Source organism: Coregonus clupeaformis, chromosome 24 (assembly GCF_020615455.1).
Source record: "Coregonus clupeaformis isolate EN_2021a chromosome 24, ASM2061545v1, whole genome shotgun sequence".
NCBI lineage: Eukaryota > Metazoa > Chordata > Actinopteri > Salmoniformes > Salmonidae > Coregonus > Coregonus clupeaformis.
Window position 1 is genome coordinate 46377881 of NC_059215.1, and position 15170 is coordinate 46393050.

Sequence of the window (15170 nt, forward strand, 5' to 3'; positions counted from 1 at the left end):
ATTCAAATCTTAGATATAGGAGATTCTAACATAGAACCTCAAACTGTTTTAATGCAACAGTCTAAAAGCATTGGGTAAGCATTTGGTTTTTGTGAAATTAGAATCCTATGACATTTCAATGAGCACAATACTTCATTTATATCATGATGGACCTACCGGTCGGTATCTACATTAAACATCCTCCCCCCTCCAACTCGGTGCTCCACATTTCCCAGTTTGATTAATTTATCACAGATAAAATAATGATGATTTAATTCATCAGGCTTCTGCTAGTCCTGGGCTGAGTGCCACAGGTCATATGCTGCATTAACAGCTTCAAGTGTTCATCCCCATATCCCGGAGATTCCCTAAATGGGGGGGAGATTAGACCGTGGTGTTCCAGGAAACTCCCCCGAAATCCGGGTGGTTCCCAATGGACTCAACACCCCTACTACCCGTTTCACTCTGACCCCACCACCCCACCGCAGCACCACCCCACCCCCGAAGAGGATCCATAATTCTCCAATTATATTTGTCACCTCCAGAGCAGAGACAGAACAACGACAGGCTCCCTCCGATGCCACTTTCCTCCCAATGCAGCTCCTCCCAATGCAGCTCAAGTGGGAGCCCACAGAAATGGAACACCATTCCTACTCTGTACGTGTGAGCCCCTTCCTTCATTCCTTCCTTATACCATATTCCATTCCAACTTGTCATGTTCACTCTAGAAGATAGAGAGGAGGGCTGCAGGAGTACATTGTTCCAGTTTAGAATGCTCATTTTCCGAGAACACACCAAGCTGTTGGTCAAATACTGAGGGCAAGCCAGTGAAGTCACTTCATATGTATGAAGTAAAACAAAAACATTATCTTTCATATTTCCGCTCCAGTCGCACTGCAGAAAGTTTGACAGGTTTTTCGCAGTTCAAATTAGTGATATGAAAACACGGCTGTGGCAGCATACTGCAATTAATTTAAGAGTGATGTCTGTGGGAGTATCTACTCCTCAAACGCGCTTGCATGAGTCTGTTTATCAAAGAGGAAAAACAAACTCCATCGCTCTGGACCCAAGCCGAGGAAAATACTAACAAGATGAATCTTTCCTTGCTCCACTTCTAAAGAAAAGACAACTCATTCGCATAACCTAACGTAGCAGCCGTGAAAAGCCGCCTGATAGGAGTCCCCGCATCCATTTTTCAGGGGAAATGGAAGTTATGTTGAAAATACTGTATCCCTGAAAACCGGAAACATCCGCTTTATGTTTCTTCTTTTCGAGGAGAGTGCATTCGCATGAAACTGCGAGGGTGGAAGACTACCCAAACAATGGGGCAAGAGGAGAGTGGAAAACATCAGAGATCGATACGAGCTGACCATCACTCTAGTCTCTACTCAGGGTAATGGGCGGCCATATTGCATTAGTCCGGTGGATGCTGCTCCTTGAAGTGGTGAAGCGAGAACGCTACTAATGCATCTGACATTTCACTCCCACCAAAAGTATTGAGAGCCCACAAAACATCTCAAGGCCCTACAGATCAACTCAAACAACACACTGTGGGTGTATTTAAGTCTGCAAGTTTCTCTCTCAATGTTATTGGAGTTATTTCTATTGCACCACTGCTGCTTCAGTGCAGATGCAGTATGTTACTTGTTCATTTCAATCCAATGCAGCATGTGATGCTGAAACTGGCACATTCTTTGATGTTATAAATATACAGAGTTATGTCATAACGTAATCAATGCTTTTATTAAAATCACAATGCCTATATTGTGCAGGGCTTCCATTGAGGGAAATGATTCCTATTTGATTTGTATGGGAATACAGAACATTCCCTGACTGTAGCTCTATTGTAATGTATGAGTCAACAACAACAGCAATATCCTATAATTTCTAACCCCCTCGTCTGTGATATTTTTACAGTCAAGGCAATAATATCAATGCAGCATTTTGCCGACTCTATGCTGAGACACAAACACCAGTGAAGGAAATACAACAGAAAGAAAACAATCTGGTAGCTGCAGACCCACCGTGTGCACTGGAGGATGTAACAAGCTGAAATAAAACCCCCGCCAAAATAACTAACTAAATCATCCAGACTCTTCTTCCCAATTCCCTCTCAGTGTTCTACAGAGGCTCCTCCTGCAGCTGTTCTCTCCAGCACCACAACAGCCTCTTCAAGTTTTAATGAGTGATCAGACTACACATGAACGCGCACAGATGAAATATTCATGTCCGCCGGACTTCTGATCGTCACCCATGGGATATCGTTAGCTCTCTCCCTTTCAGAGGTTGGCATACACTAGCATCACTCCTCAGTACCGAGGTTCGGAGATTGGTTGACAGGGGTCTAGCTAGTAGGTGCAGATTACAGGAAATGTATTGGGATCTGTAGAGGTCAAGATGAGAATCAGGAAGTAACCTTGGTTCCCTTAGTACAGCGATATTGCCAGGGGAGGAGTTGTATGAATGCTGAACCGTGGATCATGGAATGTAATTTCCTGGGCCAGATGATGGAATAGGTCATCCTTTCTTAAAGCAGTGCCTCTGTCACTTGGATGGAAATGGAATTGAGAGTTCTCCCACACAACAGATATTGCCAGCATGCAAAGAACAAACTCTTATATTCTTCAAACATATTTTACCCAAGGACACTCACAGAACTAGAGTCACTATGTTAATTGTTGTCAAGCTCATTAATACTTCTTAATTTATTACAAAATATAATTGCCTGTATAGTCTCAGCATGGCATTTACAGTAAATTGTAGGTCCATAGTGAGCCCCAGATGGACAAAACACCCCCCCTCCTCCTCTCCAGCCTTTCAGTGTACTACCCATCTTAAATCTGGCAGTGTAATTACAACCTGCTGTAAGGTGGAGGGTTGATTCCCACCTGTGATCACCATCACTCATCTGTCTGTATGGGACTCTGGGTAAAAACGGCTTATAGAGGAACAACACAACTCTAACTGTAATTGACGGCCTCAGATAACTCCAAAACTAAATCGTACCATAGTATCTTATAATTTACAGTAACATTTCCACTACTACTTCCATCACTCACCAGCCTCCTTGGAGATCTGTTGGAAGGCCTCCACGCCCTTCTCTCCGTAGCTGCCCTCAGAGGCCACGGTGGACACGTAGGTCCAGCCCAGGGCTCTGATGATGTCCACCATGGCCTGGACCTGGAATGAGTCCGGAGGAACCACCCGAGAGAAGAAGTCATAGCGCCTGTCATCACTCAGCTCCGGGGCCGTGGAGGCGTAGCTGATCTGAGGGATCTGATTGGAGGACAGAGAGGAAGTGATGTTCACTCCTCTATTTTTCAAGAGGGTGCAACAACAGTATACAACATTCAACCCTATTCATTATATTTCTGTCTGCAACGTTCTGAATGTTTTACCTTACTAAATACGCCTCACTAAATATATGTATTATTGGTGGTGGATGACGTGATTTCCAACCAGACAGACAGTGAAAAGCACTTTGAGACCTAGTAAAAAGCTATAAAAACTATCATCATTATTACTATTAAACTATTTATCATAATTTGAGATGTTCCCGGTTCCCTGCAAATATCATAGAAACTTTGGCTCATCAAAGCTCCAGTTGACTTTACAGGTGACGTGTAGCTAAATGAAATAGCATGTGAAAAGAAAGGAGAAAACCCAGAATCTTGCCGTGTCCGTATACCCATACTTGCGTCCTAAATAGTAGGCCATTTAAGTATGCGAAAAAATTAAGTTTAATAGTATGCGACATTTTGAAAATCTAGTATACTTTAAATGCCAGGATGTCATACTCTTTTCTGCTTTGACAACAGCTGATCAATTACATACAGTGAGGGAAAAAAGTATTTGATCCCCTGCTGATTTTGTACGTGTGCCCACTGACAAAGACATGATCAGTCTATCATTTTAATGGTAGGTTTATTTGAACAGTGAGAGACAGAATAACAACAAAAAAATCCCGAAAAACGCATGTCAAAAATGTTATAAATTGATTTGCATTTTAATGAGGGAAATAAGTATTTGACCCCTCTGCAAAACATGACTTAGTACTTAGTGGCAAAACCCTTGTTGGCAATCACAGAGGTCAGACGTTTCTTTTAGTTGGCCACCAGGTTTGCACACATCTCAGGAGGGATTTTGTCCCACTCCTCTTTGCAGATCTTCTCCACGTCATTAAGGTTTCGAGCCTGACATTTGGCAGCTCGAACCTTCAGCTCCCTCCACAGATTTTCTATGGGATTAAGGTCTGGAGACTGGCTAGGCCACTCCAGGACCTTAATGTGCTTCTTCTTGAGCCACTCCTTTGTTGCCTTGGCCGTGTGTTTTGGGTCATTGTCATGCTGGAATACCCATCCACGACCCATTTTCAACGCCCTGGCTGAGGGAAGGAGGTTCTCACCCAAGATTTGACGGTATATGGCGCCATCCATCGTCCCTTTGATGCAGTGAAGTTGTCCTGTCCCCTTAGCAGAAAAACACCCCCAAAGCATAATGTTTCCACCTCCATGTTTGACGGTGGGGATGGTGTTCTTGGGGTCATAGGCAGCATTCCTCCTCCTCCAAACACGCCGAGTTGAGTTGATGCCAAAGAGCTTGATTTTGGTCTCGATTTTGGTCTCATCTGACCACAACACTTTCACCGATTTCTCCTCTGAATCATTCAGATGTTCATTGGCAAACTTCAGACGGGCCTGTATATGTGCTTTCTTGAGCAGGGGGACCTTGCGGGCGCTGCAGGATTTCAGTCCTTCACGGTGTAGTGTGTTACCAATTGTTTTCTTGGTGACTATGGTCCCAGCTGCCTTGAGATCATTGACAAGATCCTCCCGTTTAGTTCTGGGCTGATTCCTCACCGTTCTCATGATTATTTCAACTCCACGAGGTGAGATCTTGCTTGGAGCCCCAGGCCGAGGGAGATTGACAGTTCTTTTGTGTTTCTTCCATTTGCGAATAATCGCACCAACTGTTGTCACCTTCTCACCAAGCTGCTTGGCGATGGTCTTGTAGCCCATTCCAGCCTTGTGTAGGTCTACAATCTTGTCCCTGACATCCTTGGAGAGCTCTTTGGTCTTGGCCATGGTGGAGAGTTTGGAATCGGATTGTTTGATTGCTTCTGTGGACAGGTGTCTTTTATACAGGTAACAAACTGAGATTGGGAGCACTCCCTTTTCTGGGAGCCAGAAATCTTTCTGATTGAGAGGGGATCAAATACTTATTTCCCTCATTAAAATGCAAATCAATTTATAACATTTTTGACATGCGTTTTACTGGATTTTGTTGTTGTTATTCTGTCTCTCACTGTTCAAATAAACCTACCACTAAAATTATAGACTGATCATTTCTTTGTCAGTGGGCAAATGTACAAAATCAGCAGGGGATCAAATACTTTTTTTCCCTCACTGTATGGGGATGCACTACTGAAATCAACGAATAACGGAAAACTACGCAATCGCGCATGACGCATTCTCAGCATGTGAAAATCAAGTAAGTGAACTGTAAAATATCAAGTATAGTTTAAATGCCAGGATGTTATACTCATTTAGGCTCTTCATCTAGTATAATTCGATGCACACATTTCCACAATGCATTGGAAGAGGTAGGTCCTAGCTGTCACGCCCTGGCTCTGGGGACACTGTTATGTTGAGCCAGGGTGTGTTAATCTATGTGTTGTGTTTCTATGTCGGGGTTCTAGGTATTGTATTTCTGTGTTGGCCAGAGTGGTTCCCAATCAGAGGCAACGAGTGTCAGCTGTGGCTGGTTGTCTCTGATTGGGAGCCATACTTATAGAGGCTGCTTTCCCACATTTGTTGTGGGATCTTGTTCTAGTTGGTTTGTGTTAGACCGTTGACTGTCACGTTATCGTTTTTGTTGTTTTGATCGTGTATCACTAATAATAAATATGTTCGCATTCAACGCTGCGCCTTGGTCCTCTGTTCCCGACGATCGTGACACTAGCTCTCTTTAAGTAGCCAAACAACAAAACTAGGCTACTTAATTGGGATGATGCAGTGGTGTTCAAATGTATTCTAAATCGTTTTTATTCTCTTAAAAATTATCACGAGTATTGCATTTTAGGCTCCTGTACATCTTTGAAAACAGAAGTATTTGTAAAAAAAAAAATCTAAGTGGATTTCTGTTTTCTCATTGAAAAGTGTTTTTTGTTCTCTTTTCAGAGATTTTAAATGAAATAATAAACACTTCTTTTTTTTTTCTGAATATGTCGGCACCAGGGATTCGGGATGTGGCGGCTTTGTTGATGTCATGTTAATCAGGCCTTTTGATTTGAACATATGGATTGTTTTAGTATTGTAGTACAGGCTACCTATTTAATTGTTTAATTTATGGATCAAACCTAAGCAGTCATTCTGGTCTCGTTACCAATGATCAGTGCTTTAGTTTATTATGTTCAGTAGCTGTCCAGCGGTTCTGAATTTGCGATCCACATTTAAAAAGTTTTGGTGAGTGTACTAGGCTATTTTATTTAATTTATATACATTACAGCACTTTGGTTTCACTAATAAATATTTTGAAATAGAACCAAATTATCTGTTTCTGTCTTCAGTCCTTTTTAAATAGGATAGATGGGCTATATGGGCTACGGTATAGGTTAAATGTGTTAGTCTTCCTATAACCAGCTTGAGTAGGCCTATAACTCCATTCCTATTCTATTCAGAGTTTAAATAAATTAATATAATTGTAAAATAGCTATTATCAGGCTGGTTATTGTGATGCATGTCTGCTGATTTTGGAAAAACCCACCCGCACTCGGCCACGCCCCACCTACTCAGCCAGTCAGGAGCCGCTACTGCGTTGCGGCCGTGGCATACTGCATACTTTTTACTAAACGGTAGGTGCTAAATAGTATGCGACGATGAGTACAGAGTATGCACTTTAAGTGTGTATATGCTAGTATGGGTATTCGGAAACGGCCACTGGTATCTCCTTACCTCTCCTCACCCCTCCTCACCGGTCCCCGGTGGAATCACCGAGATCTAATGAGTGTTCAGGTACCTAGCGGCTAACTTGCATCACTCAGGTGGGCTGAGCGCAACACATTGACATGGCTGGATGTGGTTGTGTTACCCCATCACACCATCTAACCTAAGCCACTGTATGAATACCATCCATTCTTATTAGGAGAATGAGGACACAGCAGCCCACTGATGGGATTCCGCAGCCCTGCCTCACATAGCACCGAGTGTGAGTTTGATCTGAGCTTTGATCCACAACTCAAAGGGGGTCAACTGCATAAAGAAGACAAATAGAGGAGGGGAACGGGAGGTCATGTTCAAGATAACTTAATAAGTGTTGAACGGCCAAACGTACACGCGAGTACAAAATCAGTTTGAGTTGTAATGCAATTACACAAATTCAAGGGAAGGAATACTGTCAGATGTTAGTAGCTGAACCACTTCAGCACTCGCCAGAATTGAGTGTTCTGGGTCAAAAGGATGAGAAAGCAAAGCAATCGGAAAAGCGAACAATGGTGATTTGCATTTAAAACACACATGCGAGCACACACACACCATCTCTCCCTCTTTCACTCTATTCCTGTCTCTTTCTCTATCTGTGTGTCTCTCTCTCTCTCCAAAAGTATCTATTCTCAATATTTGATAGGAGCTGTATCTCATCAATGTTGTTGTTATAATGTGATGCACTCTGTCTCCCCAAAGGTCTTATATAGGTCTTATAGATTGTTGAGTCACATCCCATCTTTTCAGGAACAGGGCTCGAAACAAACTAAAATTGTTTTCTCTCCAGAGCTTTTTGCTGCAGGGAACGATTTAAGAATCAGAAAGAGGGTTGTGTGTTATTTCGGGAGCACAACCCTGATTTCCTCCATGTCTCTTGGCCTGTTGATATATTTCTTCCACAAAACTTATTCTGGGTCTAGGAATATGTTAATCATTCCATCACAATGATTCACTTTTCCAGGGCATGCTTTTTTAATTAGCACTTTGACCTCCCGCTGAGTAAAAGGGCTAAACCTTTAATCAGTAAATGCATGGAAGTGAGACTAAGAGCTTCCCACATTACTACTTCTATGAGATGCAGTGGGTATGAACGGTATGTGATTAGGATTTCACACCTGTGCACCTCTCCGTCAGCTAATGGACTACAAATTAGGCGAGATGCCAGTTTGTTATAAACATTTGTTAAAGATAGTTTTTTAAATTCTTGTATATGCAACAGTTGGACATTGGATGGAGATACTCCAAATATTGACTGAATTATAGCAAAACAAAACAAAAATATTACCGCCATGAGCAAACAATGTTTGTTCAGGGGTTTTGGTGGGAATCCAGGTATTCAATTTATTGTCAAATTTCACTTTTTTTCTTAGAATGCACTCATATATACATTTTCCAACGGTATCAGGTATTCTTTTAATGTTTTGTGTTTAAATAAAGAAAATGATATGTCCTTCATTTGCATCAATACACTGCGGGGATTTACATATAAAACATTAACATAAAGGGGTGGAACAGGGCTGCAACCACAAAAAACGTGCTCTGTCTAGGCCTACCTGTACTCACCTGCGCAGTCTAGACTGCTGCATTAATTACTGTTGTTGTCACATTCTGTTGCATAATTCAACAAATGTGTCAATAGCAGGATACCCTCAGATTAAAAATCAACATGCTTGGCTCTAGATTACACCTATCTATATATACTTAATATTGTTAGCGAGATCAGACATAATATCACTATAATCTGAGTGTTCATTTACAGAAGTTGCTTTCATTTTAGCGCATCTAATCTGTAAACATTTCAACTGCATTAAATTATAACTTTATTCAATTTCATAAAAAATGAACAACCATCAAAATAAAGGTATCTTTCTTGTGATGCAAGTGTTGCGACGATGCTTTAAATCCCCGATTAAGCTTTAGCGTTCTTATAGATGCAACAGAAAGACAATGTATTCCAGTGAGCCCATTTCAGCCATTACCAGGGTGTGTTTGACAGGTCATTACAGACATTTCTGCGGTCGTAACGTTAACGGGAAAAAACGACAGGCACAAGCAAGAGTATAAAAGAGTCGCAAGAGTAAAATTAAAGCAATCCATCCAGCGAGATTTAAGTGACAAGTGGATTTTGCACCCCTCAAACACAGGGAATAGATGGCTGAAAAAGAGACAGATCCTCATGTGGGCAGGGCATGCGCGTTGCTAAATTTACATCTACTGTGTGAAATAGAGGGATTCAATTACAATCTTTTGGAGCATGATTACTTCCTCCTCCGTGTATCATAGGAACAAAAGGTAAACTTGTATTATGCTTGTCACTATTCTGCTTCATCAAGTCAAGCATATTCCAATTTTCTTTAACGATAGGCGTTGTAACACTCCCATTGATCAGACTGTTCTGAGCACTCTTTCCATTAGAGGTGTTTTAAATGGACTTTGCATTCTCAATATTGCATCCGTCTCCAATTTACCATTAATTACCTGCACAGCCAATAGAAAATATTCTAAAATCCACCTCCTGCCCTTACTGAAGTCTGACTTTGATAGGATGACTCATAGGGTCTCTACAGTACAGTACACCCTGTTGCACATAATAATACATAATCACATTTCTCCATCTCTCAGTCCCACCAGAGATAAGGTAGTGTAGTGATTGCCGCCCATGCAGGCAGTTTAGACCAGGGGTAGGCAACTCTGTTCCTGGAGTGACGCAGGTATTGCAGGATTTTGTCCCAACTCCACACAGGACTAACTGAGCTAATTGATCAGTTCAGTGATTGCCTAAATTCAACACACCTGGTCTTCCAGGTTGGTTAGAACAAAAACATGAAGTCCCTGCAACACTCTAGGTCCAGGGTTGCCTACCCCTGGTCTAGACCATAGACCATTGAACTCAGTCCCAGAAGCAAGGGGAAAAAAGGAAGATTAACAATGCCCCCTTTTCAGCATCACAATTACCCCGAGCTGAAGTCTGGTGCCTGTCATTTGCGCTAAGGATCAGAGTTAGGATTGCTATGGGTAATCGTGTGGCTTGCTCATAAATGTATCTGGGCTGACAGGATCGATGAGCGGAAAACATAGAAGTCTGTTATAGGGAACACTTTTATTGATTTACTACGGCATGATTTTCTCTGAATAAGAATCTAAAAAGATAAAAGGAAGGGAGAGCGGGAGCTGAGAGGAGAGAGGGGGGTAGCTGAGAGAGCTGAGAGAGTGAGCTGAAAGAGAGCGCGAGCTGAGAGGAGAGAGGGGGTAGCTGAGAGAGCAGAGAGAGTGAGTTGAAAGAGAGTGCAGGCTGAGAGGAGAGAGGGGGGTAGCTGAGAGAGCTGAGAGAGTGAGCCGAAAGAGAACGCGGGCTGAGAGGAGAGAGGGGGGTAGCTGAGAGAGCTGAGAGAGTGAGCTGAAAGAGCGCGCGGGCTGAGAGGAGAGATGGGGAAGCTGAGAGAGCTGAGAGAGTAAGCTGAGAGAGTAAGCTGAAAGAGAGCGCGAGCAGAGAGGAGAGAGGGGGGTAGCTGAGAGAGCTGAGAGAGTGAGCTGAAAGAGAGCGCGGGCTGAGAGGAGAAAGGGGGTAGCTGAGAGAGTGAGCTGAAAGAGAGCGCGGGCTGAGAGGAGAGAGGGGGGTAGCTGAGAGAGCTGAGAGAGTGAGCTGAAAGAGAGTGCGAGCTGAGAGGAGAGAGGGGGTAGCTGAGAGAACTGAGAGAGTGAGCTGAAAGAGAGCGCGAGCTGAGAGGAGAGAGGGGGGTAGCTGAGAGAGTGAGCTGAAAGAGAGCGCGGGCTGAGAGGAGAGAGGGGGGTAGCTGAGAGAGCTGAGAGAGTGAGCTGAAAGAGAGAGCGGGCTGAGAGGAGAGAGGGGGGTAAAAGAGATAGAGAGCCAAAAGAGAGCGCGGGCTGAGAGGAGAGAGGGGGGTAGCTGAGAGAGCTGAGAGAGTGAGCTGAAAGAGAGAGCGGGCTGAGAGGAGAGAGGGGGGTAAAAGAGATAGAGAGCCAAAAGAGAGCGCGGGCTGAGAGGAGAGAGGGGGGTAGCTGAGAGAGCTGAGAGAGTGAGCTGAAAGAGAGCAGGAGCTGAGAGGAGAGAGGGGGTAGCTGAGAGAGCTGAGAGAGTGAGCTGAAAGAGAGCGCGGGCTGAGAGGAGAGAGGGGGGTAGCTGAGAAAGCTGAGAGAGTGAGCTGAAAGAGAGCGCGGGCTGAGAGGAGAGAGGGGGTAGCTGAGAGAGCTGAGAGAGTGAGCTGAAAGAGAGCGCGAGCTGAGAGGAGAGAGGGGGTAGCTGAGAGAGCTGAGAGAGTGAGCTGAAAGAGAGCGCGAGCTGAGAGGAGAGAGGGGGGTAGCTGAGAGAGCTGAGAGAGTGAGCTGAAAGAGCGCGCAGGCTGAGAGGAGAGATGGGGAAGCTGAGAGAGCTGAGAGAGTAAGCTGAAAGAGAGCGCGAGCAGAGAGGAGAGAGGGGGGTAGCTGAGAGAGCTGAGAGAGTGAGCTGAAAGAGAGCGCAGGCTGAGAGGAGAAAGGGGGTAGCTGAGAGAGCTGAGACAGTGAGCTGAAAGAGAGCGCGAGCAGAGAGGGGAGAGGGGGGTAGCTGAGAGAGCTGAGAGAGTGAGTTGAAAGAGTGTGCGAGCTGAGAGGAGAGAGGGGGGTAGCTGAGCGAGCTGAGAGAGTGAGCTGAAAGAGAGAGCGGGCTGAGAGGAGAGAGGGGGTAACTGAGATAGAGAGCCAAAAGAGAGCGCAGGCTGAGAGGAGAGAGGGGGGTAGCTGAGAGAGCTGAGAGAGTGAGCTGAAAGAGAGCGGGAGCTGAGAGGAGAGAGGGGGGTAGCTGAGAGAGTGAGCTGAAAGAGAATATGATCTGAGGGGAGAGATGGGGGTAGCTGAGAGAGTGAGCCAAAAGAGAGCGCAGGCTGAGAGGAGAGAGGGGGGGTAGCTGAGAGAGCTTAGAGAGTGAGCTGAAAGAGAGCGTGAGCTGAGGGGAGAGATGGGGTAGCTGAGAGAGCTGAGAGAGTGAGCTGAAAGAGAGTGTGAGCTGAGGGGAGAGAGGGGGGTAGCTGAGAGAGTGAGCCAAAAGAGAGGGCGGGCTGAGAGGAGAGAGGGGGTAGCTGAGAGAGCTGAGAGAGTGAGCTGAAAGAGAGTGGGAGCTGAGAGGAGAGAGGGGGTAGCTGAGAGAGCTGAGAGAGCTGAGAGAGTGAGCTGAAAGAGAGCGCGGGCTGAGAGGAGAGAGGGGGTAGCTGAGAGAGCTGAGAGAGTGAGCTGAAAGAGAGCGCGGGCTGAGAGGAGAGAGGGGGTAGCTGACAGAGCTGAGAGAGTGAGCTGAAAAAGATCGCGAGCTGAGAGGAGAGAGGGGGGTAGCTGAGAGAGCTGAGAGAGTGAGCTGAAAGGGAGCAGGAGCTGAGAGGAGAGAGGGGGTAGCTGAGAGAGCTGAGAGAGTGAGCTGAAAGTGAGTGCGAGCTGAGAGGAGAGAGGGGGGTAGCTGAGAGAGCTGAGAGAGTGAGCTGAAAGAGAGCAGGAGCTGAGAGGAGAGAGGGGGGTAGCTGAGAGAGTGAGCTGAAAGAGAATATGATCTGAGGGGAGAGATGGGGGTAGCTGAGAGAGCTGAGAGAGTGAGCTGAAAGAGAGCGGGAGCTGAGAGGAGAGAGGGGGGTAGCTGAGAGAGTGAGCCAAAAGAGAGCGCGGGCTGAGAGGAGAGAGGGGGTAGCTGAGAGAGCTTAGAGAGTGAGCTGAAAGAGAGCAGGAGCTGAGAGGAGAGAGGGGGTAGCTGAGAGAGCTGAGAGAGTGAGCTGAAAGAGAGCGCGGGCTGAGAGGAGAGAGGGGGTTGCTGAGAAAGCTGAGAGAGTGAGCTGAAAGAGAGCGCGGGATGAGAGGAGAGAGGGGGTAGCTGAGAGAGCTGAGAGAGTGAGCTGAAAGAGAACGCGAGCTGAGAGGAGAGAGGGGGGTAGCTGAGAGAGCTGAGAGAGTAAGCTGAAAGAGAGCAGGATCTGAGAGGAGAGAGGGGGTAGCTGAGAGAGCTGAGAGAGTGAGCTGAAAGAGAGCGCGAGCTGAGAGGAGAGAGGGGGGTAGCTGAGAGAGCTGAGAGAGTTAGCTGAAAGAGAGCGTGGGCTGAGAGGAGAGAGGGGGGTAGCTGAGAGAGTGAGCCAAAAGAGAGCACGGGCTGAGAGGGGAGAGGGGGGTAGCTGAGAGAGCTAAGAGACTGAGCTGAAAGAGAGAGGGGGCTGAGAGGAGAGAGGGGGTAGCTACGAGAGCTGAGAGAGTGAGCTGAAAGAGAGCGCGAGCTGAGAGGTGAGAGGGGGGTAGCTGAGAGAGCTGAGAGAGTGAGCTGAAAGAGAGCGCGAGCTGAGAGGAGAGTGGGGGGTAGCTGAAAGAGCTGAGAGAGTGAGCTGAAAGAGAGCGGGAGCTGAGAGGAGAGAGGGGGGTAGCTGAGAGAGCTGAGAGAGTGAGCTGAAAGGGAGCAGGAGCTGAGAGGAGAGAGGGGGTAGCTGAGAGAGCTGAGAGAGTGAGCTGAAAGAGAGCGCGGGCTGAGAGGAGAGAGGGGGTAGCTGACAGAGCTGAGAGAGTGAGCTGAAAAGAGCGCGAGCTGAGAGGAGAGAGGGGGGTAGCTGAGAGAGCTGAGAGAGTGAGCTGAAAGGGAGCAGGAGCTGAGAGGAGAGAGGGGGTAGCTGAGAGAGCTGAGAGAGTGAGCTGAAAGTGAGTGCGAGCTGAGAGGAGAGAGGGGGGTAGCTGAGAGAGCTGAGAGAGTGAGCTGAAAGAGAGCGGGAGCTGAGAGGAGAGAGGGGGGTAGCTGAGAGAGTGAGCTGAAAGAGAATATGATCTGAGGGGAGAGATGGGGGTAGCTGAGAGAGTGAGCCAAAAGAGAGCGCGGGCTGAGAGGAGAGAGGGGGGTAGCTGAGAGAGCTTAGAGAGTGAGCTGAAAGACAGCAGGAGCTGAGAGGAGAGAGGGGGTAGCTGAGAGAGCTGAGAGAGGGAGCTGAAAGAGAGCGCGAGCTGAGAGGAGAGAGGGGGGTAGCTGAGAGAGCTGAGAGAGTGAGCTGAAAGAGAGCGGGAGCTGAGAGGAGAGAGGGGGGTAGCTGAGAGAGTGAGCCAAAAGAGAGCGCGGGCTGAGAGGAGAGAGGGGGGTAGCTGAGAGAGCTGAGAGAGTGAGCTGAAAGAGAGCAGGAGCTGAGAGGAGAGAGGGGGGTAGCTGAGAGAGCTGAGAGAGTGAGCTGAAAGAGAGCGCGGGCTGAGAGGAGAGAGGGGGTTGCTGAGAAAGCTGAGAGAGTGAGCTGAAAGAGAGCGCGGGATGAGAGGAGAGAGGGGGTAGCTGAGAGAGCTGAGAGAGTGAGCTGAAAGAGAGCGCGAGCTGAGAGGAGAGAGGGGGGTAGCTGAGAGAGCTGAGAGAGTAAGCTGAAAGAGAGCAGGATCTGAGAGGAGAGAGGGGGTAGCTGAGAGAGCTGAGAGAGTTAGCTGAAAGAGAGCGTGGGCTGAGAGGAGAGAGGGGGGTAGCTGAGAGAGTGAGCCAAAAGAGAGCACGGGCTGAGAGGGGAGAGGGGGGTAGCTGAGAGAGCTGAGAGAGTGAGCTAAAAGAGAGAGGGAGCTGAGAGGAGAGAGGGGGTAGCTACGAGAGCTGAGAGAGTGAGCTGAAAGAGAACGCGAGCTGAGAGGTGAGAGGGGGGTAGCTGAGAGAGCTGAGAGAGTGAGCTGAAAGAGAGCGCGAGCTGAGAGGAGAGTGGGGGGGTAGCTGAAAGAGCTGAGAGAGTGAGCTGAAAGAGAGCGGGAGCTGAGAGGAGAGAGGGGGGTAGCTGAGAGAGCTGAGAGAGTGAGCTGAAAGAGAGCGTGAGCTGAGAGGAGAGATAGGGGTAGCTGAGAGAGCTGAGAGAGTGAGCTGAAAGAGAGCGTGAGCTGAGGATAGAGATGGGGGTAGCTGAGAGAGTGAGCCAAAAGAGAGCGCGGGCTGAGAGGAGAGAGGGGGGTAGCTGAGAGAACTGAGAGAGTGAGCTGAAAGAGAGCGTGAGCTGAGGGGAGAGAGGGGGGTAGCTGAGAGAGCTGAGAGGGTGAGCTGAAAGAGAGCGCGAGCTGAGAGGAGAGAGGGGAGTAGCTGAGAGAGCTGATAGAGTGAGCTGAAAGAGAGCAGGATCTGAGAGGAGAGAGGGGGGTAGCTGAGAGAGCTGAGAGAGTGAGATGAAAGAGAGCATGAGCTGAGGGGAGAGATGAGGGTAGCTGAGAGAGTGAGCCAAAAGAGAGCGCGGGCTGAGAGGAGAGAGG

At 47.2% G+C, this 15170-nt stretch overlaps 1 protein-coding gene across 1 annotated transcript in view; it reads right to left on the bottom strand.

The window, feature by feature from the left end:
• LOC121538611 (metabotropic glutamate receptor 7) overlaps positions 1–15170 on the bottom strand; it is a 128870-nt gene that overhangs the window by 40343 nt on the left and 73357 nt on the right. The window contains exon 2 of the mRNA XM_041846785.2: positions 3039–3255. Within this exon, the coding sequence (XP_041702719.1) occupies positions 3039–3255 (217 nt within the window). The remainder of the gene's footprint in view (positions 1–3038; positions 3256–15170) is intronic.